Below are 21,957 nucleotides of genomic sequence, written 5' to 3'. Positions count from 1 at the left end.
TCTGGCCCCATTTCCTACTGTTCCTCCGGCTCCCCATCATCTAGCCCACATTTTCCCCGGAGTCTTTGATGACTCCAGCATATCCTTGTCTGTGGAACTCTGCACCTGCTCTTTATTCTTCCTTAACACTCATGTTTCCATGATTTACCCTTCATCTCACCGAGACTCCCTATTTAGATATTTCCACAAGGATCCCCAGCTGGCCTGGGACTTACTATGTAGACCAGGCTGGCCTTGATCTCACAGAGATCCACCCCTGCCCTGAGTGCTGGGTTTAAAGGCATATGCCACCACACCTGGCCCAATTACTCTTTGTAAAAGAGAGTATCTCTTATCTCTACAAACTTACCTTGTGTTATTACTATTCTTATTACTATTATTTATTATTATTATTATTGTTGAGGTATGGCCTCCCTATATTGGCCTAGCTGGCCTCAGCGCCTAGACTAAAGCAATCCTCCTTCCTCTGTCTTCCAAGTAGCTGGGAATGTTGCATATGGTGCACAGCTGCTTAATTACATCTATAGCATTTACCACAGTACCTGACAGTACATAGTACAGTGCATTCCTAAGTAACCTCACTGAGAGTATAGAACATTTTCCCTCTCACTACTGCACCCCCAGCTCCTAGAATTGGAACTGGCACATAGCAGTTGCTCCAAAATTACTTGATAAATTGCTAAAAGTTTTTTAGGAGAAAGGATGGGGCAGGGAGAGCACTCCTCACTTTATTACTTGTGACTTCTTTTTTTGTTTTCTTTTTCTTTCTTTTTTTTGGGGGGGGGGGTCTTTTTTGAGACAAGGTTTCCCAATAGCCGCAGCTGGCCTGGATTCACTAATGGAGACCAGGGTGGCCTTGAACTCACAGAAATCTGTCTGCCTCTGCCTCCCGAGTGCTGGAATTAAAGGCGTGCACCACCATGCCCGGCTCTCATTTTTCTTTTTGTTGTTTTTTTTTTATTTGTTTTTTTTTTGTTTGTTTGTTTGTTTTGAGAGGTATGTATAGCCGTGGCTGGCCTGAAAGTTGTTATGTAGAAGACGTTGGCCTCGAACTCACAGAGCTCCATCTGCCTCTACCTCCTGAGTGCCACCACCTTGCACTTGTGACTACTTTTTAAAAAACATTTTCTCATGGTGGCACATGCCTTTAATCCCAGCACTCTGGAGGCAGGGGCAGGTGGATCTCTGTGAGATTGAAATCAGCCTGATCTGCATAGCAAGTTCCAGGTCAGCTGTGGCTACAGGGAGACCCTTCCTCAAACAAATAACAACAACAACAAAAAAACCCCCACAAAACATTTTCTTTCAGGCCAGGGAGATGCTCAGCAGGTAAGGTGCTTGCTGTGGAAGCCTGCCCATCTGAGTTCTATCCCAGGAGCCCAGAAGCTAAAGGGTCAGCTAGCCTGGAGTACACTGCATAGCACAAACAACAGGAGAGACCCACCTCAACAAGGTGCATAGTGGACTGACTCTGGAAAGTTGTCCTCTGACCTCCACTGGGGCGTCAGCATGTTTTCACTCATACATACACATGAGCAACATAAATAATTTAAAAAAAAATATTTTTCTCACTTGGAAGATGGTTCTTTCTATATTATGCATGTCAATGTGAAGTTCTTGATTTTTAGTTATGTTTGTGTGTATATGTATGTAGGTATGTGCGTATGCATGCATGTGGGCATGCGCATACCACAGTGTGCATGCATGTGGAGGTCAGAGAACAACTTGTCTTTCTCCCTCCAACATTGGGGATTCAAGGGATTGAACTCAGGATATCGGCCTTGATGGCAAACCCTTTACCCACTGAACCATCTTGCCTGCCCCAAATTCTGGATTTTCAGGTAAATGTTGTCCAAGAGCAATCAAACATTGTGGCAAGTCGTGATTATGCACAAGTTATCTATTGGTGTGTGTGGGGGGGGATTATATTAAAACAAACTGAAAATGCACTATCTCACTTTAAAGCGATTTGTAAAGTGTATTATGTATAGGTAATTGGTATAGTGCAGCCTTTGATTTCAAGTTTTAAACTCGATTTTACTATAAAAAATGGCATATTGTCTTTTTTTCTAAGTCTCTAAACCAGAATAGGACAATAATATGCCGCGAACAATCACTTTTTTATTTGTTTTTTACAGGGTCACCCCAACCCTAGCACCGCCCCCCCGACTCACTAAGAAGCCCAGGCTGGCCTCTATGTCACAGAGATCCCCCTGCCTCTGCCTTCAAGGGCTGGGATTAAAGGCATGCGCCACCAAGCCCGGCATAAGAACACTTATTTTCTTAAAACTTTATGTGTACGAGTGTATTGCCTGCATGCATGTAAGTGCACCAATATCGTGGAAGGCCTGCGGAGGTCAGAAGAGGGAATCGGATTCCTTGGAACTGGAGTTACAGACAAGTTGTTAGCTGCCACGTGGGTGCTGGGAATCGAACCCAGATCCTCTCCAAGAGCAGCCAGTACTCTTTGTCATCTCTCCATCCCGAGAACAATCCCTTTTTTATTTTTTGAGATAAGGTCTCCCTGTAGCCCCAGCTGTCCTGGAACGCACCATGTAGGCCAGGCTGGCCTTGAACTCACAGAGATCCTCCAGCCTCTGCCTCCCAAATGCTGGGATTAAAGGCGTGCGCCAAGCCTCTTTTTAAGACGCAATTTAAGCTACGGGGTAAGAGGTTGGTTAGAGTCAAATGATGCGCTTAGAGACACCTAATGTCTGGGCACTAGTTTTGTCATCTTAGTATGGCTGTAAATCACAGTTTTCAGCAAGACGCAGAAAACGACAGTATTTGTTCCACACTGAACTATTGACATGTGATAAGCCTTCACTAGCCTGTCAAAGCAGGGTCACTGCTCATCCTGGCGCCCCGCCCCCGACGCAGGGGCCCGCAGCCCGGTGCCAGTTCCTGGGTGGTGCGGCGGCGCGCGGGGCGGGGCTCCAGGCGCGCGCACGGCGGCTCCAGGTTCGCGCGGCCCCGACGCCGACGCCAAGGACGCAGAGACGGCGAGACGCGCAGACAGGGGCGTGTGCGGAGGCGCGCAAGGCCAATCCGGCAGGAGACATCACGCGCTCCCGAGAGTCTCAGGATTTCTCGCGACAGGTTAGTTCAGGCTCTCCGGAAGTGGCTCCGGAAGGAGCGTGCCTGCCTTCCTGCTCCGGACCAGCGCAGCGTGCACAGCTTCCGACACCATGCAGTCCGACGACGTGAGTTCCCCGCCGCTGCCCTGTGAGGGCAGCCGGTTCTCGTCCCCTCCGCTACGTCTCGCCCGGGGTGCTCCCGGGTGCGGGGCTTCAGCGCCCCTTCCGCGGGCCCGCCTGTCTCCAGCCGCCCCCCACCAGGGCTGGACCCCGCCGCTCGGCCCACAGGACCGACTCAGCCCCCGATCCGGACGGCCTTTGCGGGCTGCTCGCCGAATGGTCCCTCGGGACTCGGGAGGCAGAGGCGTGCGGAGTTCGGAAGGTCGAGGGTCCTTTTCCTGCGCACGTCGCTTCTTGGTCTCCTTTTCCTGTCGTGGGCTTCTCTTTACCTTTGCTCCTGTCTGCCCAATTTCGGGAGCATCCTGCATTCGTCTGTTTAGTACTTATCAGTACCACGAGTGTGTGCATTTTCTAGTTATCGGGGATTTGATTGTTAGTAAGCCAGACATAAAGCCTCTAGGGATGGAGGATAACCAAATGAAACACTTGCACGTTAAACTGTGCTATGAAAGATCAGGACTAATGAGAAGACCGTAATTAGGAGAGACCAGATAGGGCGGGTCAGTAAAGGTTTCTCCAAACAGGTTTGAACTAAGACCAAACAGGTGAGACTGAGTCAGCCTTTGAGGGAGGGCGGGCAAAGCACGCCAGAGGTAGGAACAGCGAATACAGGACTGGAGGAGAGGAGGACCTGCACTGCACCACTGGGACTTGTTGCAGGAATGAGAGGATGAGAGGCGGTAAGGAATTGCATATGCTTCCCCAGGCACGATCAGAAGAATTTTGTAGGAAATGCTTTTAGTCTTTGAATAGGCAGTGGCATCTGATACACCTTTGTGAAAAGCTGTCTACTAGCTGCCGCGAAAAGGGCTTTTGAAGGGAAGAAAGTGAAAGCCAGGATGCTAGGATAAGGAGATGAAGCGGGAACTTAAGATCTAGGACTGTCGTCACAACACCCAGTGATGGTTTGAGTTAATGGAGTCCTAGGCAGTTTTATTTACTGAAATGGGGAAGATGGAGAAAGATTGTGGCATTATTGTAAGGGGTGTAGAATAGAGTTACATTTGGATGCAGTAATAGTTGTGAGCCTTTTAGAGATGCCTGGTGGGTGGCTGGATGTAGACAAATCTGGTGCTCAGGGAAGAGGGCTGACCAAATGTTTATAAAGCCACAAGCCTAATTGCTCTAAAACCTTTCTTGGTTCATTCAAAGGCCCTTATGTTATTACACACCTGCATGTGTTAGGTTGACTGCTACTTACTGATGCATAACTCGATAACATAACGAGTGATGATGTCAGGACATGGAGATGCCAGTGCCTTTGCAAAGTAAAGTACTTATTAAATACTAAATGAATAAAGAACACATTAGTTTTCAGCAGTGGATAATGAATACATGTAAAAAAGGAGTTACAAACTATGTTTAATATGCTCTTATTTCGTTAAAAACATACACAGGGCATACGACAGATTGTAGAATGTACACTGAGTAGTAAGGCTGTGGTTATCACTAATTTGCATTTAGTTTTTCTGCAAGAGTGTATTACTGTGTAAAGAAAACAATGACAGTGTTTTTCTTTTGTCTCTTTCATCTTTCTCTCTCCAGTGGTGTTGGAAATTGAACTGAGGGCCTTGCACATGCTGGGCGTGAACTCTACCACTGAGCTACATTTCCAGCCCTTATAGCATTGTCCTTTTTGAATTTTACTGGCATCTGTTAGGCCAGAGCTTTCCCTTTGTCTTTCAGGTTATCTGGAATACACTAGGAAACAAGCAATTTTGCTCCTTCAAAATAAGGTGAGTGTAGATTGTAGCCTAGACTAAATGCATTTAGTTGCCCTCCTTGTTATAAACCTTGTTTCTTTCCTCCCATCTTAGAACCAAGACTCAGGGCTTTTGCAGAAATGAATACAGCCTGACTGGACTGTGCAATCGCTCATCCTGTCCCCTGGCAAATAGTCAGTATGCTACAATCAGAGAAGAGAAAGGTAATGCCTTAGTTTAAACTTCTATGAGTACTTCTCAACAGCTTTTAAAAGACATCTTTAGTCTCTATGTAAATAACACTAATATTAATCCTATCCTGCAGGACAATGCTACCTGTATATGAAAGTTATAGAACGAGCGGCTTTTCCTAGGCGCCTCTGGGAACGGGTAAGACTGTGACAGTGCAGAGACCCATGGCCAAGAGCAGAAGTGCCACATGCTTTTCCCTCTCCCTTGGCCATCTTTGAAGCCATCTTCACTAGGCCCCATATAAGGACTGGCATTAAAAACCTAACCTTTTCCCCTCATGCTTCCTTTTCTATTTCCTAGGTCCGGCTTAGTAAAAACTATGAGAAAGCACTAGAACAAATAGATGAGAATTTAATTTACTGGCCCCGCTTCATTCGACACAAATGTAAGCAGAGATTTACCAAGATAACCCAGTATCTAATTCGAATTAGAAAGCTTACACTAAAGCGACGGTAAGGATTTGGATCATTCGTTCATTTATTTTGAACTTTGTTGTTTTTTCCTGGACCATGTTGTGAAGCCAAGGATGTATAGCTTCACGTTTTCTAGGAAATTCAAAAGATTTTTTATCCTAAGAAACTATAGGCTAAAGATAGGCCCAGTTCCAAAGGCCAAAAACGTCAAAAATATTTGGGAGCTTTTATCTAATCCTTAGAAGATTTTAGGGTTACCTCTTCAGAAAAGGGAATGTTAGTGGAGCAAAAAGCCCCATTAGAAAAAATAAAGAAGAAAGAGTACATGAAGTTTTCAGAAAAAAGTGACAGAGAGATATGGGAGGAGTTGGAGGGGAGGGAGTGGGCATGGACTTAATCAAAACACCTTATATGCGTGTATGAAATTCTCAATAATTTATTTTTTTAAAAAAAGATAGGCCCAAAGGTTTGGGGGGTTTATTTTTTAGGATTTTAAAACAGAAAGAAAAAAAAAAAAAGAAAAGATAATCCTGCCTGAAAATTCTCTGGGTTCCTGGGGGAAGCTGAACATGAACGACTTGAAAATTATCTAAAAACTATGTTTAACAGGAATGTGAGAACTTTGGAGCTATCAAGGACTACTTTTAAATAACATGTGGACTGAGCAGAGGCAGGAGGCTGTCTGAGAGATCAAGGCCAGCCTGGTACACATAGCAAGTTCCAGGCCAGCGTCTTCAAAAATAAGTAAATAAATGACATAAAACCCATAGGATGAATAGAATACCTTCTGAAATAGTGCTGGACTCTAAGGCTTTTTCATTGAGCTCTTGTTTTGTTGATGATGTGACCCTTTTTCAGAAAACGCCTTTTTCTTAGCTCAATGAAGCATTAATCTTATTGTGATGAACCTAAGTAAAGCAGAAATAACCACATTAAAATATGTTAAACTGTCTGATTTGGAGTATGGGAATTGAGGCAGGGTCTCACTCTGTAGGTCCAGGCTGGCCCAGAACCTGTGTCCTCCACCTCACTGAATCTTCTGCCTCAAGTGTCTCGGTGCTAGAATTACAGTCCTGAGCCACATCCTGGCTCCTGACAGTTCATACCAGGTACTTACTGGAGATAAAACCTAGGGCCTTGCATATGCTAGGCACAGATCTGTCATTGAGCTAAACTGCCAACTGTTAGAAATTGAGTAGTAGTATCTTGCTGTATTGAGCCAAGCCACACACAAAGACATTCGAATGCTTTTACCTGTTAAATGAATTTGAGGTTTCTAATAATGTATTTGATTTTTCTAGGAAGAAGCTTGTCCCTTTGAGTCAGAAGGTTGAACGAAGAGAGAAGAGAAGAGAGGTAAGGCTGTTCTGGTATTTGCATAGCTTCTGTCCTTTCATGTGAGAAAGGAACAGGGTGCATGAGAGTCAATAGCTAGCTTCCCATGAGTGAGATTTTTCTTCATATCTTAATATTGTTGAGCATGGTGGCACATGCCTTTAATCCCAGTACTGGGAAGCAGAGGCAAGCATATGTCTGAGATTGAGGCCAGCCTGTTCTACATAGCGAATTCTACGCCAGTGGCTACAGGAACTGACTACAGGCTAGGCTAAAAATGGATTGGGGTGTGGGTGGGTGTGGTGTAGTGTGGTGTGGTATGGGTGTGTGTGTGTCTGAGAGAGAGATGGAGAACAGGGGGCCAAAACGTCTTAAGAGATCTACAACTCCATGTCTGAACTTCTTGAAGACAAGCATTTCACAGTTCAGAATTTTGACATTGCCTGCCTCTTACATTACGTTCAGCAGAGTCTAAACATTGTCTTTTAAGTAGCCTTATGTCTGTTTTGGTCATGTTTAGTTGTATGATTTAGAGTTTTGTTTTTCATTTTGAAATTGCAGATACAGAACTCTGGGATTAAACTGCTCTGTGGGCAGTTTTGTTAAGGATGGTAAAGCTGTTCTACTCCAGAATTTCCCACCCTTGTCCAGGGAGCAGTCTGCCTGTTCATGTTATTGATACTTCAGATTCAGGCTGAAGCTCTTAGGCTTGAGGACCTCACAGAGATCCACTGACTCTGCCTCCCAAGGGCTGGGGTTAAAAGCCTGTGCCACCACACCTGATGCCATTTTTGTCATGTCCTTTTAAGGAACACCTTGAATAGTCTTTGATGCTTTTGTTTCCCACTAATCACATGGGAATTTCAGATCTCAAACCTATTATATCATTAGTGTCCATACACTTTTGTTGTTTATGACACAGTCTCCCTATGTAACCCAAGTATATACGTGCCACAACACCCAGCACTTGGGAGGCAGAGGTAGGCAGATCTTTGCAGCCTGGTCTACATAGTGAGTTCCAGGCCAGCTGGGGTTATAGGGCAACCCTGTCTCAAAAAGACCAAAAAAGAAAAATATTTCTCAAACTATTAAAATACTTTAGTTTACCATAATTTTTTTTTGTATCTGTTAAATTATGTACTACAGATTTTCTTCCTATATCTCAGTAGATAATCCTTAAGGCATGAGCATACTACTTTGGAGAAAAATATGAATGTTCTTTACACTTTTTGTGAGCTTGGGTATTGAACCCAAGGGCCTAGGTACTCTGAGGAGTACTCCCCCATAGAGCTCCATCCCCCATTTCCCAGTGTAGTCATGTCCCAGCTTCTGACATCCCATACACTGCTTGTTCTAATACAACTTTCCTGAAAGACTTCAGATTAATACAGACTTTTAGACTGGACTGGAGAGATCAACTAGAGTTAAGGGTTTTTCCTTGGAGTTGGGGTGTCAATGATGTCATTTAAATACATGATGTATTTCAGTCATATTCAACCATTATGCCCTCTTACCCCTCCTCATCCCCTTCCTCTTTCCAATTTAGCATTTACTGACTTTCTTTATTGAAGTTTTTAAATTTTTTTAGCTTGTGTGTAGGGTGCACATGTTCATGGCCTGGCATGCATGAGGTGGTCGGGGGACAACCTTGTGTAACAGTCCTCAGGCTCCCACGGGCCTAGAACTTGGCCTATAGAGGCCAGGAACTGGCCCACCAGCTTCCAGGGTTCACCTGTTTCCTTTCTTGCCATTGCTGTGACTACCGGGCACCAACCATACCCAGCTTCTTACATGGGTTCTGGGGCTCCAAACTCAGGTCCTCACACTTGCAAGACAAGCACTTGACCATCTCCCCAGCTCATTTGACAATAAAAAATAATTTTTTATATATTTTATTACTTTTATGTGTGTGCGTATATTGCCTGCATGTATGTGAGTGCACCTGTGTTGTGCAATGCCGTGGAGGTCAGAAGAGGATGTCGGATCCTCTGGAACTGGAGTTACAGACAGTTGTTAGCTGCCGTGTGGGTGCTGGGAATCGCACCCAGGTCCTCTGCAAGAGCAGTCTGTGCTCTTAACCACTGAACCATTTCTCCAGCCCCAACTTTTTTTTTTTAAACTCAAATTTATTATTTGTGTGTTGAAGTTAGAGGACAACTTTGAACCATGTGGGTCCTGGGGATCGAACTTGTCAGGCTTAGTGGTTAGCACTTTATCACAAGCCCTCCTACTATGTGTGAAGTATATATTTTTATGTAAATTATATATCACAGGAATTTTTTAATTAGGAGATTGTCAAGGTTTGAGAAGGGAAGAAAAATACCTGGTTAGAAAGGCAAAAGCCTCAGTTAGAGCATGAGAATAGGAAATAATCACATCTTACTAAAATTTGGTACTTAACACTTCTACAGCTAAAAAAATGAGTACTAATGAAACGAACTTGTTCTTTTTCTTATAGGAAAAAGCATTAATAGCTGCTCAGCTGGACAATGCCATTGAGAAGGAATTACTGGAGAGATTGAAACAAGATACGGTGAGATTCAATTGTATCTTTTTAAGGATAACATCATGCTAGGATATATTGGAAAATGCATTTTTTTTTAAACATGTTACAAATAACCTCATATAAGACAGGCTTCTGGGACTTCCCTGTTGGCCATCATTCCTAATTCTCCCAAGTTTAGTAGTTCCATACATACCTCAGTGTGAACACCTTATAAAAGTCACCAGTTTTGAGAAGAGTCCCATGTATCCCAGGCTGGCCTTGAACTCATGATGTAGTCAAAGATGACTTTCCCATGCTGGGATCACAGGCATGTACTACCATATCAAGTGTATGTGGTGCTGGGGTCTGAACCCAGGGCTTCATATATGCTGCAAGCACTTTACCAACTGAGCTCCCTTCCTAGTACCGTGGCCATGGGGTTCTTCTTTCCCTGCATGTTATTCTGATCTTTGAAGATTCATCAAAATGCCATCACTACTCAGCCTTTTGACTAAGATTTAAGAGTCATTTATAAAGATATGATTAAAACATGCTTTATTATTATTTCCCCTTTTAAGCAAAATTACATGTGTTCCAAAGCCATGTGGGTTCATAAACTACTAAGTGTGAAATCACTTGGTTCTCTCCTCCATAGAAGCTACCACTGATTATTTAAATGTCCAAAACAGGCTACACTGCTGAGTCTAGGCTGGGAAACAGTACAGAAAATTTCTCATTTAGTCCCTGAGGACAGAGGACAAAATTAAGATGTTTGTAGAACAGTATGCTGGAGAGATGGCTCAGCAGGTAAGAGCAGTTGTTCTTGCACAAGACCCAGGTTTGGCTCCCAACAGCTCAAAACTGTTACTTCAGTCCCAGAGGATCTTCCGTCGTCCTCTGGCACACACAGGGCACACACAGGATACACATACATGCAGGCAAAACACACACGTAAGAAAGTATATTTCTCAAACATAAAGGCATTTTGTTTGCTCTTCAGTATGGCGACATCTACAACTTCCCCATTCATGCCTTCGACAAGGCCCTGGAAAAACAGGAGGCAGAGGGTGACTCTTCAGATGACGAAGAAAAAGATGATGAGGAAGATGAAGATGAGGTGAGTCTGGTTTTGTTCTGACAAGCAGGAACCTACAGAACCAGACACGGTTTCATGCAGTTGAGACACAGCATTATCTCCAGGCCCTTTTTTGTTATAAGATTAAGTTTTTAAAAATAGAAGGCCAGAAGGGTGCTAGATCCCCTGAAGTGGGAGTCACAAGCAGTTGTGTCCTCCTGGCAGTGGGTGATGGGAACCAAGCTCAGGTCCTCTGGAAAAGTATGAGGTGCTCTTAATCACTAAGCTGCTTCTCCAAATTAAGCTTTCTTAAGGTCAGCCCTTGATACCAATGGGGGATTGGTTCCAGGACCCCTGAAGAAACCAAAGACTAATAAAGCCCAAGTTTCCTTCATAAGTAGTGGTGGTATATTTGCACACAACTCACACACCCTCCTGTAGGGTTCTGATCATCTATCTCCAGGCTGCTTTTAGTCCCCAGCATAAAGTAGATGCTTTGGGAAATGGTTGTCTTGCTGTACTACAGAGCAGGGCCAACTGGGTGCTGCATGCAGTTATGTAGAAGGCCTCAAAATTGTATGCTGAAATGTTAGTGATGGTTTCCTGGGTTGTAAGATTCAGTGTTTGTGTTCGACTTTTTGGCTTGTTTTATTATTTTAATATCTTTTGTAATTTAATAGCCCACTGATTCCAATGTGTGCTGTCCCATACACTTCTGGGTCCATTCATTGGAGTCCAGCCAGACCACTGTCCTCAAATACAGGACATATCAGGTACTTACTGATAAAGAGACACAACACTTGATCTTAGTCAAAAGGCTGAGAAGCAGTTACTCATTTTGATTCTTATTGAAGGTAAGGTTTAAGCTATCTGATAACCCTATTTTTTCTTTTTCTAGATTTTTGGTGGCTGATCTGTTATTTATGCACTTGTTATCAAAAGTAAAAGCAAGATTTGTAACCGCATCTTTATTATGTATTTTGAACCTAGTAACTTTTATTTCAGGATGTGGGACAAAGAGAGTTTGTGGAAGATGATGAGGTAGATGAGAGTGACCTGAGTGATTTTGAGGTGAGTAAACACTGATGATTTGAGAAAAAAAAAAAGAATCCTGGCCCACAGCAAAAAAGGGGGTGAGCAGCAGAATTTCTAAACTAAACCAAGCAGATAAGCTCCCTAGTTTCTGAATAGTGCAAGGCTTTCCCTATTTGACATTTTCTTTTCCCACTTTAGGATATGGACAAGCTAGGTGCCAGCAGTGATGAAGGTCAGGATGATGAGTCCTCCAGTGAAGAAGACGAAGAAGAAAAGGCCCTTAGTGCAAAACACAAAGGCAAAGCTCCCCTGAAACGACCTTGGCAGAGAAAAGGAGGTGCCTATGTGGAAATTGAGTATGAGCAGGAAACAGAGCCCACAGCCAAGGCCAAGGCCACATGATTCCAACTTCATGTTTACTCTGCACTTCTTCCTTGTAACAGTCACACCTCCAATTTTGTTCTTTAGTGTTAGATTTCATATGGTATTTATATTGTTAATATTTATGTCACTTAAGTTGGGACAAGAAATCTGGAGTGGAAAAGCCCTCAGCTCTAAAGGTTATTTTTATACATGTGTTATAACAGCTTGGGCCCAGAAGCTTAGCAGATGAGTTCCTGAATGTGGGTGTTAAATATTTCTAAAATGTTTAAGACAAAATCTTCCCTGCCCCGTTTTTACTTAGAAGTGGCATGACTTTAATTTTTCATTTCCCTTATTCTTAAGAGGGCAAACTCAAGGAAAGGAAAAAAGAGTTCCAACTTACAGTGTTCATATAAACCAGCTCTGTTCACGTCTCCATCCATACAATCTGAGACAGGAAGGCCATCCTTCCCTTCCAGGGCAGCATCTAAGTCCCACTGCAGGGAGCACCTGCAGAAGCTGCCTGCACTTTTCTGACACAGCTCACCACCATGCTGTCTTCACATGATAGGACAATTCTGGCCAAAAGACTCTGAAACATGAAACCAAATAGGCATTAATTTTTGCAAAAATGCATTTCCCTTTTACATTTGCTCAAAGGAGAGTTTAGGGGAACATTTCCCCATCAGAGCAGATATTAAGAAATGTTCCGTGCTTTTAAGTACCCACTGGCTTTGGAATAGCAGTTTCTGTCTCGCCAAGGCAAACCAAGCTGGACCTAGGGTGCGAAAACTATCCAAGAGTATAAAGGGCTATATGATGAAATTGAATAAACTAAAGACCAGCATACCCTACTCTACATCTTGTGCTCTTTTAGTCTTTTAGAAATTTCTAATGGTACTAAACACATATAAATGCATACATAGCTATTATAAACTATGGCCTGTCTTCAGAGTTTTGTGGCATATAAAACCATATGGAAAAATGTGAGCTGGGGAAGATAGTTCAGTTGGGCAACACCAGAATTTAGTCCCCAGAACCCAGGTAAAAAGCCCTGTGAGCACACATGGGGGGGCGGGGGGGGGGGCAGCTGGCTCAGCAGCCAGCCAAACATACTGTGTAAGTGTATCAAGTTGGTGGTGTCTGACCCACACACACAAGATGGAAAAATGAGCTGCCGACCAGCCCCACATAGAACATTTCTGGTGTCATCTGGCATCTCAGCTACAGTATTACTCCTTGGTGATGTGCAGCCTTGGTATTTTGAGCTTTGTTGTTACTGTTTTAAATTCAAAGAGTAGAACAAAACTTAAGAGTGCCTTGTTAGCACAGTAGGTAGTACATCAGCCTCAAAATAGAATTTGCCAATGACAGCTGTTCCCCTTGTGCTCTAAAGGGTTTTGTGCAGTACTGAGTTAAGAGGAGCTGAAGGTAGAGCTCAGTCCTGGAGGGTACACCTAGCATGTGGAAAGCTCTGGGTTTAATCAGCCAAAAATACATAGATAAGTAGAATAAGGTGTTGAGCAAACTCTCAAAGACCAGAGGGGGCACAGATGGGAACCTAACCCCTTGGCCAGGTATACAAGTAATAATTTACAGTCATAGAATTGTCTAAGAAGTCTTACTTTTACTTGTCCTTGAGAACAGTGGTCTAGGAGAATCAGGCAGTCTGTGGCCTCTTGGAGCAGGGCATTCTTAGTGGAGTCAGGTGTGAGGCTCATGTCCCTCGCTACATCACATATGAGTTTCAGGAGAGCCTTCAGCAAGACCACAAGTCTGCAGGAAATTCTGGAAGCAATGAAAAAAAAAAATTGTTCATATTCCAAACTGGGAAATGGAAATGGACTATTCAAGTCAGACTGGTGGAGAGCCTCTTATTTCAGACTTGGAGAAAGTGAAGTTGGCGCTGTTAAGATACCACAGAGTTGCAAACAGAACCAAACACTAGACTGCTGATTTCTCAACCTCACATTTCCTGTTATTTCTATAACATGCTGCCTGTATACACAGACACACTGACTTGTTCAAGAATACTGTTTCTGGGCTGGTAGCTCACAATATCTATAACTCAGTTTCTTTGGAGCTCTGTATACCTTGCACTCATGAGTACACTTAGGTACATACATGCAAAACACTCATATAAGTAAAAAGTGCTTTGTTTCCTTCTGGAAATTTGATTCTATTCTAAAGAAACAGTCCCTTTCTGGGCTGAGAATGAGGGGGAACCAAGATTTCTCTATTCAAGGCCCTATACTTTTGACCAGACACAGGACATGGGCCTGTACCTTTATGCCTGGATATTAAGAATACAGTGAGGTGCTGGAGAGGTGAGATGGTTCAGTGGTTAAGATCACTCCTCCTGCAGAGGACCCAGATTCAGTTCCCAGCATTCACATGGCAGCTCACAACCATTTGTAACTCCAGTCCCAGGGGATGTGACATGTCTAGAGCCACTGCAGGCACCAGGCATACAAATGGTGCATGTGCATATATGCAGGCAAAACACTCAAACACATATAGGCTAAGTGTAGTGGTTTATAGCCCCAGTACTAGGGATACTGAAGCAGGAGGATCGAGAACTTGAGGCCAGCCTGTGCTACACAGTGAAGCCTTGTCTTGGAGAAAGAAAGAAGGGTGACTGACTTAAGTGTCAATGTGAATTCTCAGTCATTTCAGATCCTAGGTAAGTATTAAGCCCAGCCTAGCCTATTCTGATTAACTGGTTTTCTCTAATAACTCATCCTCTTGATGAACGAAGGAGATGGTTACATAACATTCTGATTGTACTTAATGCTGAGTTGTAGGCTTTTAACAGTTTTTAAATAAACCTTAACGAAAGGCAGAAATAACTGAAAATATGTCTTATAAACCATATTTTTAGATAGAAATGACTGGTAAAAAAGTTTCCATCCCATCATCTCAAAAATGTTTTCCTATGGCACAAGCCTCTCAGTGATTCACTACAGTCTGCTCTGATCACTGCTGACAGACACACGAGCTCCTTTTCCAACTGTCAAGGCCTGATTAATTCATGACCTGAAGCTTTGCAGAGGATACCAGATATTCTTGGAAGACCAAGAATTGGAGGAAGAATGCTTCCACCTGGGGACTTTCCCTGCTCTGTGCTTCTGTGGTCTGAGTTGACAGGCTATGCTTCCCTGATTAACAGTAGTCTAGGAAACATAACCAAAGAGTTCTGTTTCAGTTTATGGGCACCGGAGTTTCTAAGCACTGATAGCTTGGTTTCTATATAGAAATAATAAATTCTAGTAGTTGCTAAGAGTAATCACAAACAGTACTCTTTATATCTAAGACATTATAAATATTATGTAGCTGAATCTAAGATACTGTAAACTTTATGTGAGTTTCGGTTGATGAAGTAATGTATTGGTTGGTACAGTAATGTATCCTTGGTTATTCCTTAGTTACTTCAGATCTGCTTTCTATATAAGCTTGCTTAAGTTCACAATAAACATGCACTGGTACACTAGCCTTGCATCCCCTGCATCCTGATTTCTCCTGCACCTATCCCTTGGGGTCCGAACTGTGGTCACTGCACCATGACATCCAACCTCCCCACATCTCCATCTCTCCTTCCACAGAATTAATCTGATTCAATTTCATTCATCACTTTCATCAGTCCATTCATTCTCTAAATATTTACATACAGAGGAACAGGGAGAGAGTACTGCAGGAGGACATCACAGTCTATTTTTTGTTTAGTGCAGGACAAAGATAAGTGAACAAATGGAATAATCTGGTTAAAATGTGACTAGAAGAGTGTCATGGGGGAAAACTCACTTGATTCCTTGAGCATTTATGAGAGAGAACACCAGAACAGGCATACTGGAGCTCTGGAGTATATGGCTGAATGAACCTTTCAGTTCATGCAAGAAAGCCTTCTGTGACTCTATAATTTGGGTTCTAGTTAATTCCTGGCACCTCCTTCAAGCCACATACGGAATTCCTTCCTAAATGAGCTATCTATCACTGCTCTGCAGGTGTTAAATGTTAAATGAAGCCCTCCTCTCCATTAATTTAGGGTTATACCCACCTACTTCAGCTCTTCTAAATAACCTTTATGTGGGGGTGGGGTACTGCCAAGGATCAAACCTAGGACCCTGCCTGTGCTAGACAAGTGTTTTGCTACATGACCAGCCCCAAATAGAATTACAAATCTAGCAAGATGTACCACCTATAAAGTTGCCCAATTTACATGACCATGAAATTTTTGAGAAGTGATTTAACTGTCAGACTTCAGAACTAATACCTGACGCAAAGGGACAAGCACAAGCAGATGAAGTAGTTATCTCTTAGAATTGCATGAATACAAAGTATTCAGATATACTACATGTCCCAAATAATCCATACTGAGCATACTATGCAAGTTATGAAGAGAAAGCTGGCTGGCGGGTGTCCCTTCTAGCACTGTTAGTTCAGCTGCTGTACCTGGGCCAAGTATACTGCACGACAAGTTTCAGTGTTTCCAGTATCTTCAACCTCGCCTCATCTTCTGGTCCATCGTACACCTCCAGATAACCAATGATGACTCGCTCCAACCTCTTCAAGTGCCGGACAGTTAGGATCTCCAGCCTAAAAATAAAAGAGAAACTGTGATCCCAGGAAGTGGAACCTGGGGTACACGACCAGAGCCACAGCCAGGACACTCACTTCTTCACAAAAGCTGGCAAGTTTCTGGCATAGGTCCTACGTAAAAGAAGGCGGTGCTCTGGCTCCATGTGGGTGAGGATCAGCTGCAGAACTTCATGGCAGTGTGTGGTGACGCAAGCTCCACCTCCCTTCCAGTGCACGGCTTTCTCCAGGACAGGGAACAAGTCCAGCAGACACAGGAGCACAGCCTAGGTGGACGGAATGGAAAGAAACTGTAGTTCATCCATTTACATTCACAACACTCTTCACTTTTCTAAGCTTTTCATGAATCTGTCTCTGGGGTGCATGTCATAGAATACTAAAAGATTCAAGTAATTAATAGATTAGTTAATTAATATTAAAAACTTCAAACTTAGCCGGGCGTGGTGGCGCACACCTGTAGTCCCAGCACTTGGGAGGCAGAGGCAGGCAGATCTCTGTGAGTTCAAGGCCAGCCTGGTCTACATAGTGAGTTCCAGGACAGCTGGGGCTACAGGGAGACCCCCGTCTCAAAAAGGCCAAAAAAAAAAAAACTTCAAACTTTCCAAACTCTGTACCTCTAGCTGACAGTCACAGGTTAATACTACCTCTTCAGAACCGTTCACTAATTTGTGAAATGCAAAAAATGGCAGAGCTCAGACCTTAACTCAGACTTTAGGAATCTCAATCTGGTATTTGTTAGATGTAGTGATAATGGTATTTATGGGTACTTTGAAACTGCTCCTACAGAGAGTCTAAGAGTCCAAGGTTGATCTCCCATGTGAAGCCACAGTGTGCAGGCCTTCCCTTTTAGCACTCCTGGGATCCTGGATTTTCTTACTACCGTTTGAAGTCTTTTTTTAACCTCCTTTTTCCACCATGTTAATAAACTTTTTCATTAATAGTAACTGGACTCTCCATGCCCAAAATACTACAGGTATGAAGGCATTAAAAAAGAACCAAGGAGTTGTTTCTGGGCATGGTGTTGCCCATTTCCCATGCCAGCCCTTGGTAGCCAGGAGGATCATTGCAAGTTCTGGGCTAGAATCAGACCCTATTTCAAAGAACCAAAAATCTCAACAAAATGAGGTGTTAAGGGATCCCTGCCTGTATAGAGCAGTTGCCTGGCTCATGTGAGGACTGAGATTCAATCCCAGCACAAAAAAGAAAAAAGTCTCTATGGTTAGCAGCTTGGTTTTGTCTGTAATACTCTCCCTTCCAAGAAACTCCTATTCATCCTTCATAAACATGAATCATATCATTCTCAAAGCTTCCTAAAACTACCCCAAACCTCAGTAGTTGCCTTATTGCTGGATACCCCTACGCTGTGTACAAATCTCATGTAATACAGCTATCGCTCTGTGTAGTACATGTACACAGATATGTGTACAGTCATAGATGTCATAAATGTCCCACCAAAAACTTTCAAGGCCGGGTGTGGTGACACATACCTTACCGCACTCCTACCTACATAGTACTGCCTTCTATGCCAGCCAGAACCCACATGTAGGATTAAGGCTGACAGTACCTGAATGAGGTGGTGCTCTGGCATGTACAGGTGGTTGAGAAGGGCGTGGTACAGGACCTGGGCTCTGTTATACTGCAACAAATCAGCAGCTGGCTGCAATCAGACAAATCACCCAGTTAAAAGTTTTTCAAGAGGAGCAAGAAGTTAATTTTTTTAATTGGAGCATGTGCACACAGGGATTCATTATGCTGCTCTCTACTTCAGCACGCATTTCGAAGGCTCCATAACACAGAAGTTTAAGAAAAGCCTCCTGGGGCTGGAGAGATGGCTCAGCAGTTAAGAGCACTAACTGCTCTTCCAGAGGACCCAGGTTTAATTCCCAGCACCCACATGGTGGCTATGAACCATCCTTAACTCCAGTTCCAGGGGAATCCGAAGCCCTCTTCTGACCTCCGCAGCCTTGCGCGACACGGGTGCACTCACATACATGCAGGCAATACACTCGTCCACATAAAATATTAAAAAAAAGAAAAGCCTCCTTCTGGAACAGTTTGTACATTTCTGTAAAATCCCTTCTGAGTTGAGTTTTCTTCTTCTGAAAGGTAACTGTTTTTCGCCTTCAGTTGTATAATGAACCATAATCTTCTATAACTACCAAGTTATTTATTGTATTACCACTGAGATAATGTTTCCCTCCAAGATGGGAGAGAAAAAAATGTATAGAGAAAAAAATATGTAAATCCATTAAAAGAAAGCTACTTAGAAAAAACACAAAGCAAAGCAAACAAATCAGGGATGAAGAAGAACCAGGAATGGCTCCATCTTCCCGACCACGCAGGTGACAAGTGAGGCCGCTTACCACGTTAATCACAATGTGATGGAGGCACTGCACACCCAGGACTTTGTTCTCGGTTTGATAATCATCTGAGATGAGCAAGGACGGGGGAAGGACCCGCTCCAGATGCTGGCTCAGCCAGGGCCGAGTGACCTGCTGCAAAGTCCATGAGAAAACATGTCTGACAGCAGGGTTGTTCTTCCAGGACTCCCTATGGGGACACATGAAAGCACACTAACTAGAACACAGCCTTAGCAAATGAAACCAGTTCAGGCTAAACAACATTTTCTCTTTTTCTTTCTTCCAACATATTTTCTTGCTCAAAAAAAAAAATACATCACACCAACTTTTGATGTTTTCACATAATTTTTATGCTTTGAATTCAAATAATTCACATAACTTACACTAACAACATATATTTAACAGTCATCCAGAACTTTAGGGAAAAAAAACAAAAATGCCCCACTCATCTATCCCCTGTGGGGACAGTGGTAGTTATGTTGGTGTTCGAATAAAATGCGCGGAGGGAGAGGAAAGGAATTTCAAACATAATTGTAAGGGACTGAACCCACCCAGGACCACAAACGCATACCTTATGAAGGAACTGCACGCACCTGACTAAACCAGTCTTCAAAGTCAGTCAGGAATAGCTTTTTCTGTCTATTTGTTTTGAGACAGGGTCTCCCTGTAGCCTCAGCTGGCCTGGAAAGCGCTATGTAGGCCAGGCTGGCCTCACAGAAATCCGCCTGCCTCTACCTTCTCAGTGCTGGGATTAAAATCATGTGCCACCACATCCGACTAAGTGTGTAACAGGGTATATCAGCTTTATATTACAAATTATAAAACAAGATTCAGGGAAGCTACTGGTCCTACTCAGAGCAATACAGAGATACACTAAACTGGGCACAGTGTTGCACTTCTGTAATCCCAATCCCAGCACTCAGAAGCTGAGGCAGGAGGATCTCTCAAGGTCAAGAACAGCACGGACTAAAGGAGTTTCAAAGCCAGCCTTGTTTATAAAGTAATCATTTCTTAAAAACATATAAAAGGCATTAGCTTCCAATTCAAGCCTTTTAACTCCAAACGTCTTTTCTCATCATTCCATGCTAAAAGATAAGATAGTTGTTTGTACTGTGCTTGCCTTGCCTGTCCAAAGCCCTGGGCTCAATCTCCAGCATAGACTGGGCATGGCAGGCAGCTCTCCGGAGGCCGAGGCAAAGAGGACCCGAAGTTCAAGGGCTACCCCAAGGCCCAGGCTAAAACCAAAACAACTAAGTGGCAAGTCAAAACTCACAGGAAGTACATTAGCTAATTGAAATGTAATTAAACTCACCCACGTATTCTAAAGGGTTTTCATGATTTTATTCCAAACATTACTTTCCTATGTAACAGACAGCCTTCTTTATTACGTAAGTTAAAGATTCCCATATTTAAATTCAAACTCAAAAGTTTGAGTCTTCTGCAAATTCGACCTGCACTTAGCATAGACTTGATTCCAAGTGAGAGGGGCAGCTTCCAATTTCCCAAGGCTGCTGTCAGGATTCCCAATTTTCCTAGGCTTTCATGGCTGGAATACAGAGGTTGAAGCCCTCGGTCGGTGGTTCTAATCTCAAACTTGCTTCTACCCGGTTACTTCCCTCCCCGCCCTTCCGGACCCCCAGCTACCCACTACGGCAGATCGTCTCGGGAAGCCTGTGCAGGGTGGCGCGCACGCGGTACTCACTTGCTCAGATGGGGTCTGAGAAGCCCCATCACCGCAGCAAACCGCCCGGTCTCGTCGTCACTTTCTCCGCACAGGAACCCCGCCACAGAGCCGCACTTGGCAACTCGGAGCAGCGCGGACAGCACCTCCTCGGCGACACACCGCGACCGCGGGCTGCTCCACGGCTGCTGCAGCCTGTGTGTGGCGGCGAAAACGTACACGGGTGCAGCCAGGGGGCGGAGGCCGGCCGCGCGGGCGGGGGCCGCCTCCACCCTCCCCAGCAGCTGGAGCATCAGCTCCCCGACCGCGGCGGCCCGCTCGGCCACGTCCGCGAGCCCACGCGCCGCAGAGGCCTCCTCCCCGGGCGGGGCGGCCCATTTCTCCAGGGCTTTCGCCAGCTGCCCCAGGAGCTCGGACACGGCGCGGGGCGGCTCACTACCCGCCCCAAAGAGCGCGTCGCACTCCGTGGCCTCCAGCAGTGCACCGAGGTCGGCCAGGGCGCCATTTCCGACGATGCCGGGCCGGGCCTCAGGGCGGGAGAGCCGCTGCAGAAGCTGGGCGACTGAGCGCTGAAGCTCGGGCGCCGAGTCCCGCGCAGGCTCCGCTCCCCGGGACGAGTCCTGCGCACGCTCCATTCCTCCGTCGCGGCGCCGCCCTCGAAAAGGAGTTTTAAAGGCAAACTGCCGAGTGGCTTGCGCCAAGGAGGACCGACACCCGCAGCTTTGCCCGGACAGCCTCCGTACCTAGCCACATCCGGCTCAGCTGACACTTGTCGCCGCAAAGCGCAAGGCCGACTTCCGCCAGTCCTGCTGCAAGGCTTCATTCCACGACAGATGGCCGTAAAGCAACGAGCGTAAAGGGTGGACCTATGAAGAATGTATTTGCATATCTAAGCTCCCGCTCAACTACCTTCGTTTCTGCTTTCCTAACTGGGCAGAGACCACGGAATGAGATCTAGGCGCCACCGCCTACTGAAGTGGGCTCGGTCCGCATGTGCACGGTGACCGGGAGTCGCCCTCTCCGAAACGTGGGGGCCGCGCACTCGGGCCTTCCCAGCGGCCTCCGTATTTTGATCCTTTTGTGGTTCATAAGCGTGATGATTGGGTGTTCACGCGCATGCGTGACATGTGCCGCCCTCAAACCTTGTTACGCACCGGCACATTACCCTTCTGACGTGAACTTGGGGGATCGTTGTCCTTCGAGGTGGAATTTGAGGCAGAGCAGAGGTTCCTGCGTTGTGGGCGACTGGTTCCGTTCTGCGCGTGCGCGATCCCGCCGCCAGGCATCTGGGCTATTTCCTCTTTGAGAATTCAGTAATTCAGACCTTTAACCCGCGGGAGGCTTGACCACTATCCCCAAGGGGGAACCTTCCGGTTCAGGGGTCCGAGTGCAGAAGATGCTGACC

The 21,957-nt window shown here is 44.8% G+C and overlaps 2 protein-coding genes and 1 non-coding gene across 4 annotated transcripts; 2 read left to right on the top strand and 1 right to left on the bottom strand.

Annotated features, from left to right (window-relative positions):
* Window positions 1-3,073: 3,073 nt before the first annotated feature.
* Mak16 (MAK16 homolog) lies at window positions 3,074-12,534 on the top strand. The gene is made up of 10 exons (XM_008844921.3): window positions 3,074-3,203; window positions 4,944-4,993; window positions 5,075-5,184; window positions 5,286-5,350; window positions 5,513-5,664; window positions 6,927-6,981; window positions 9,419-9,493; window positions 10,446-10,562; window positions 11,526-11,591; window positions 11,754-12,534. The coding sequence occupies exons 1-10, from the start codon at window positions 3,189-3,191 to the stop codon at window positions 11,955-11,957; spliced, it is 909 nt and encodes a 302-aa protein (XP_008843143.1). The 5' UTR covers window positions 3,074-3,188; the 3' UTR covers window positions 11,958-12,534.
* Tti2 (TELO2 interacting protein 2) lies at window positions 9,785-21,223 on the bottom strand. Of its 2 annotated transcripts, XM_029569242.1 has the most exons (8): window positions 20,574-21,223; window positions 18,875-19,061; window positions 18,076-18,168; window positions 16,590-16,777; window positions 16,368-16,511; window positions 13,544-13,706; window positions 12,408-12,510; window positions 9,785-10,493 (listed from the first exon to the last, which is right to left on the bottom strand). In XM_029569242.1, exons 1-8 carry the CDS (start codon window positions 21,185-21,187, stop codon window positions 10,414-10,416), a joined length of 1,572 nt encoding a protein of 523 aa, XP_029425102.1. In that variant the 5' UTR covers window positions 21,188-21,223; the 3' UTR covers window positions 9,785-10,413. The 2 variants fall into 2 exon arrangements, with proteins under 2 accessions (XP_029425102.1, XP_008843144.1); XM_008844922.3 differs by lacking the exon at window positions 9,785-10,493 and having other exon boundaries at window positions 12,134-12,510.
* Window positions 21,224-21,624: 401 nt separating this feature from the next.
* Window positions 21,625-21,727, top strand: LOC115072365. Its single transcript, XR_003851407.1, has one exon. It is a non-coding gene; the product is annotated as a small nucleolar RNA U13 (small nucleolar RNA).
* The last annotated feature ends 230 nt before the right edge of the window (window positions 21,728-21,957 follow it).

The sequence above is a fragment of the Nannospalax galili genome, unplaced genomic scaffold (genome assembly GCF_000622305.1).
Source record: "Nannospalax galili isolate Female #2095 unplaced genomic scaffold, S.galili_v1.0 scaffold680, whole genome shotgun sequence".
NCBI lineage: Eukaryota > Metazoa > Chordata > Mammalia > Rodentia > Spalacidae > Nannospalax > Nannospalax galili.
Note: the sequence above shows the minus strand (reverse complement) of the source record. Positions and strands in the feature narration are given on the sequence as shown.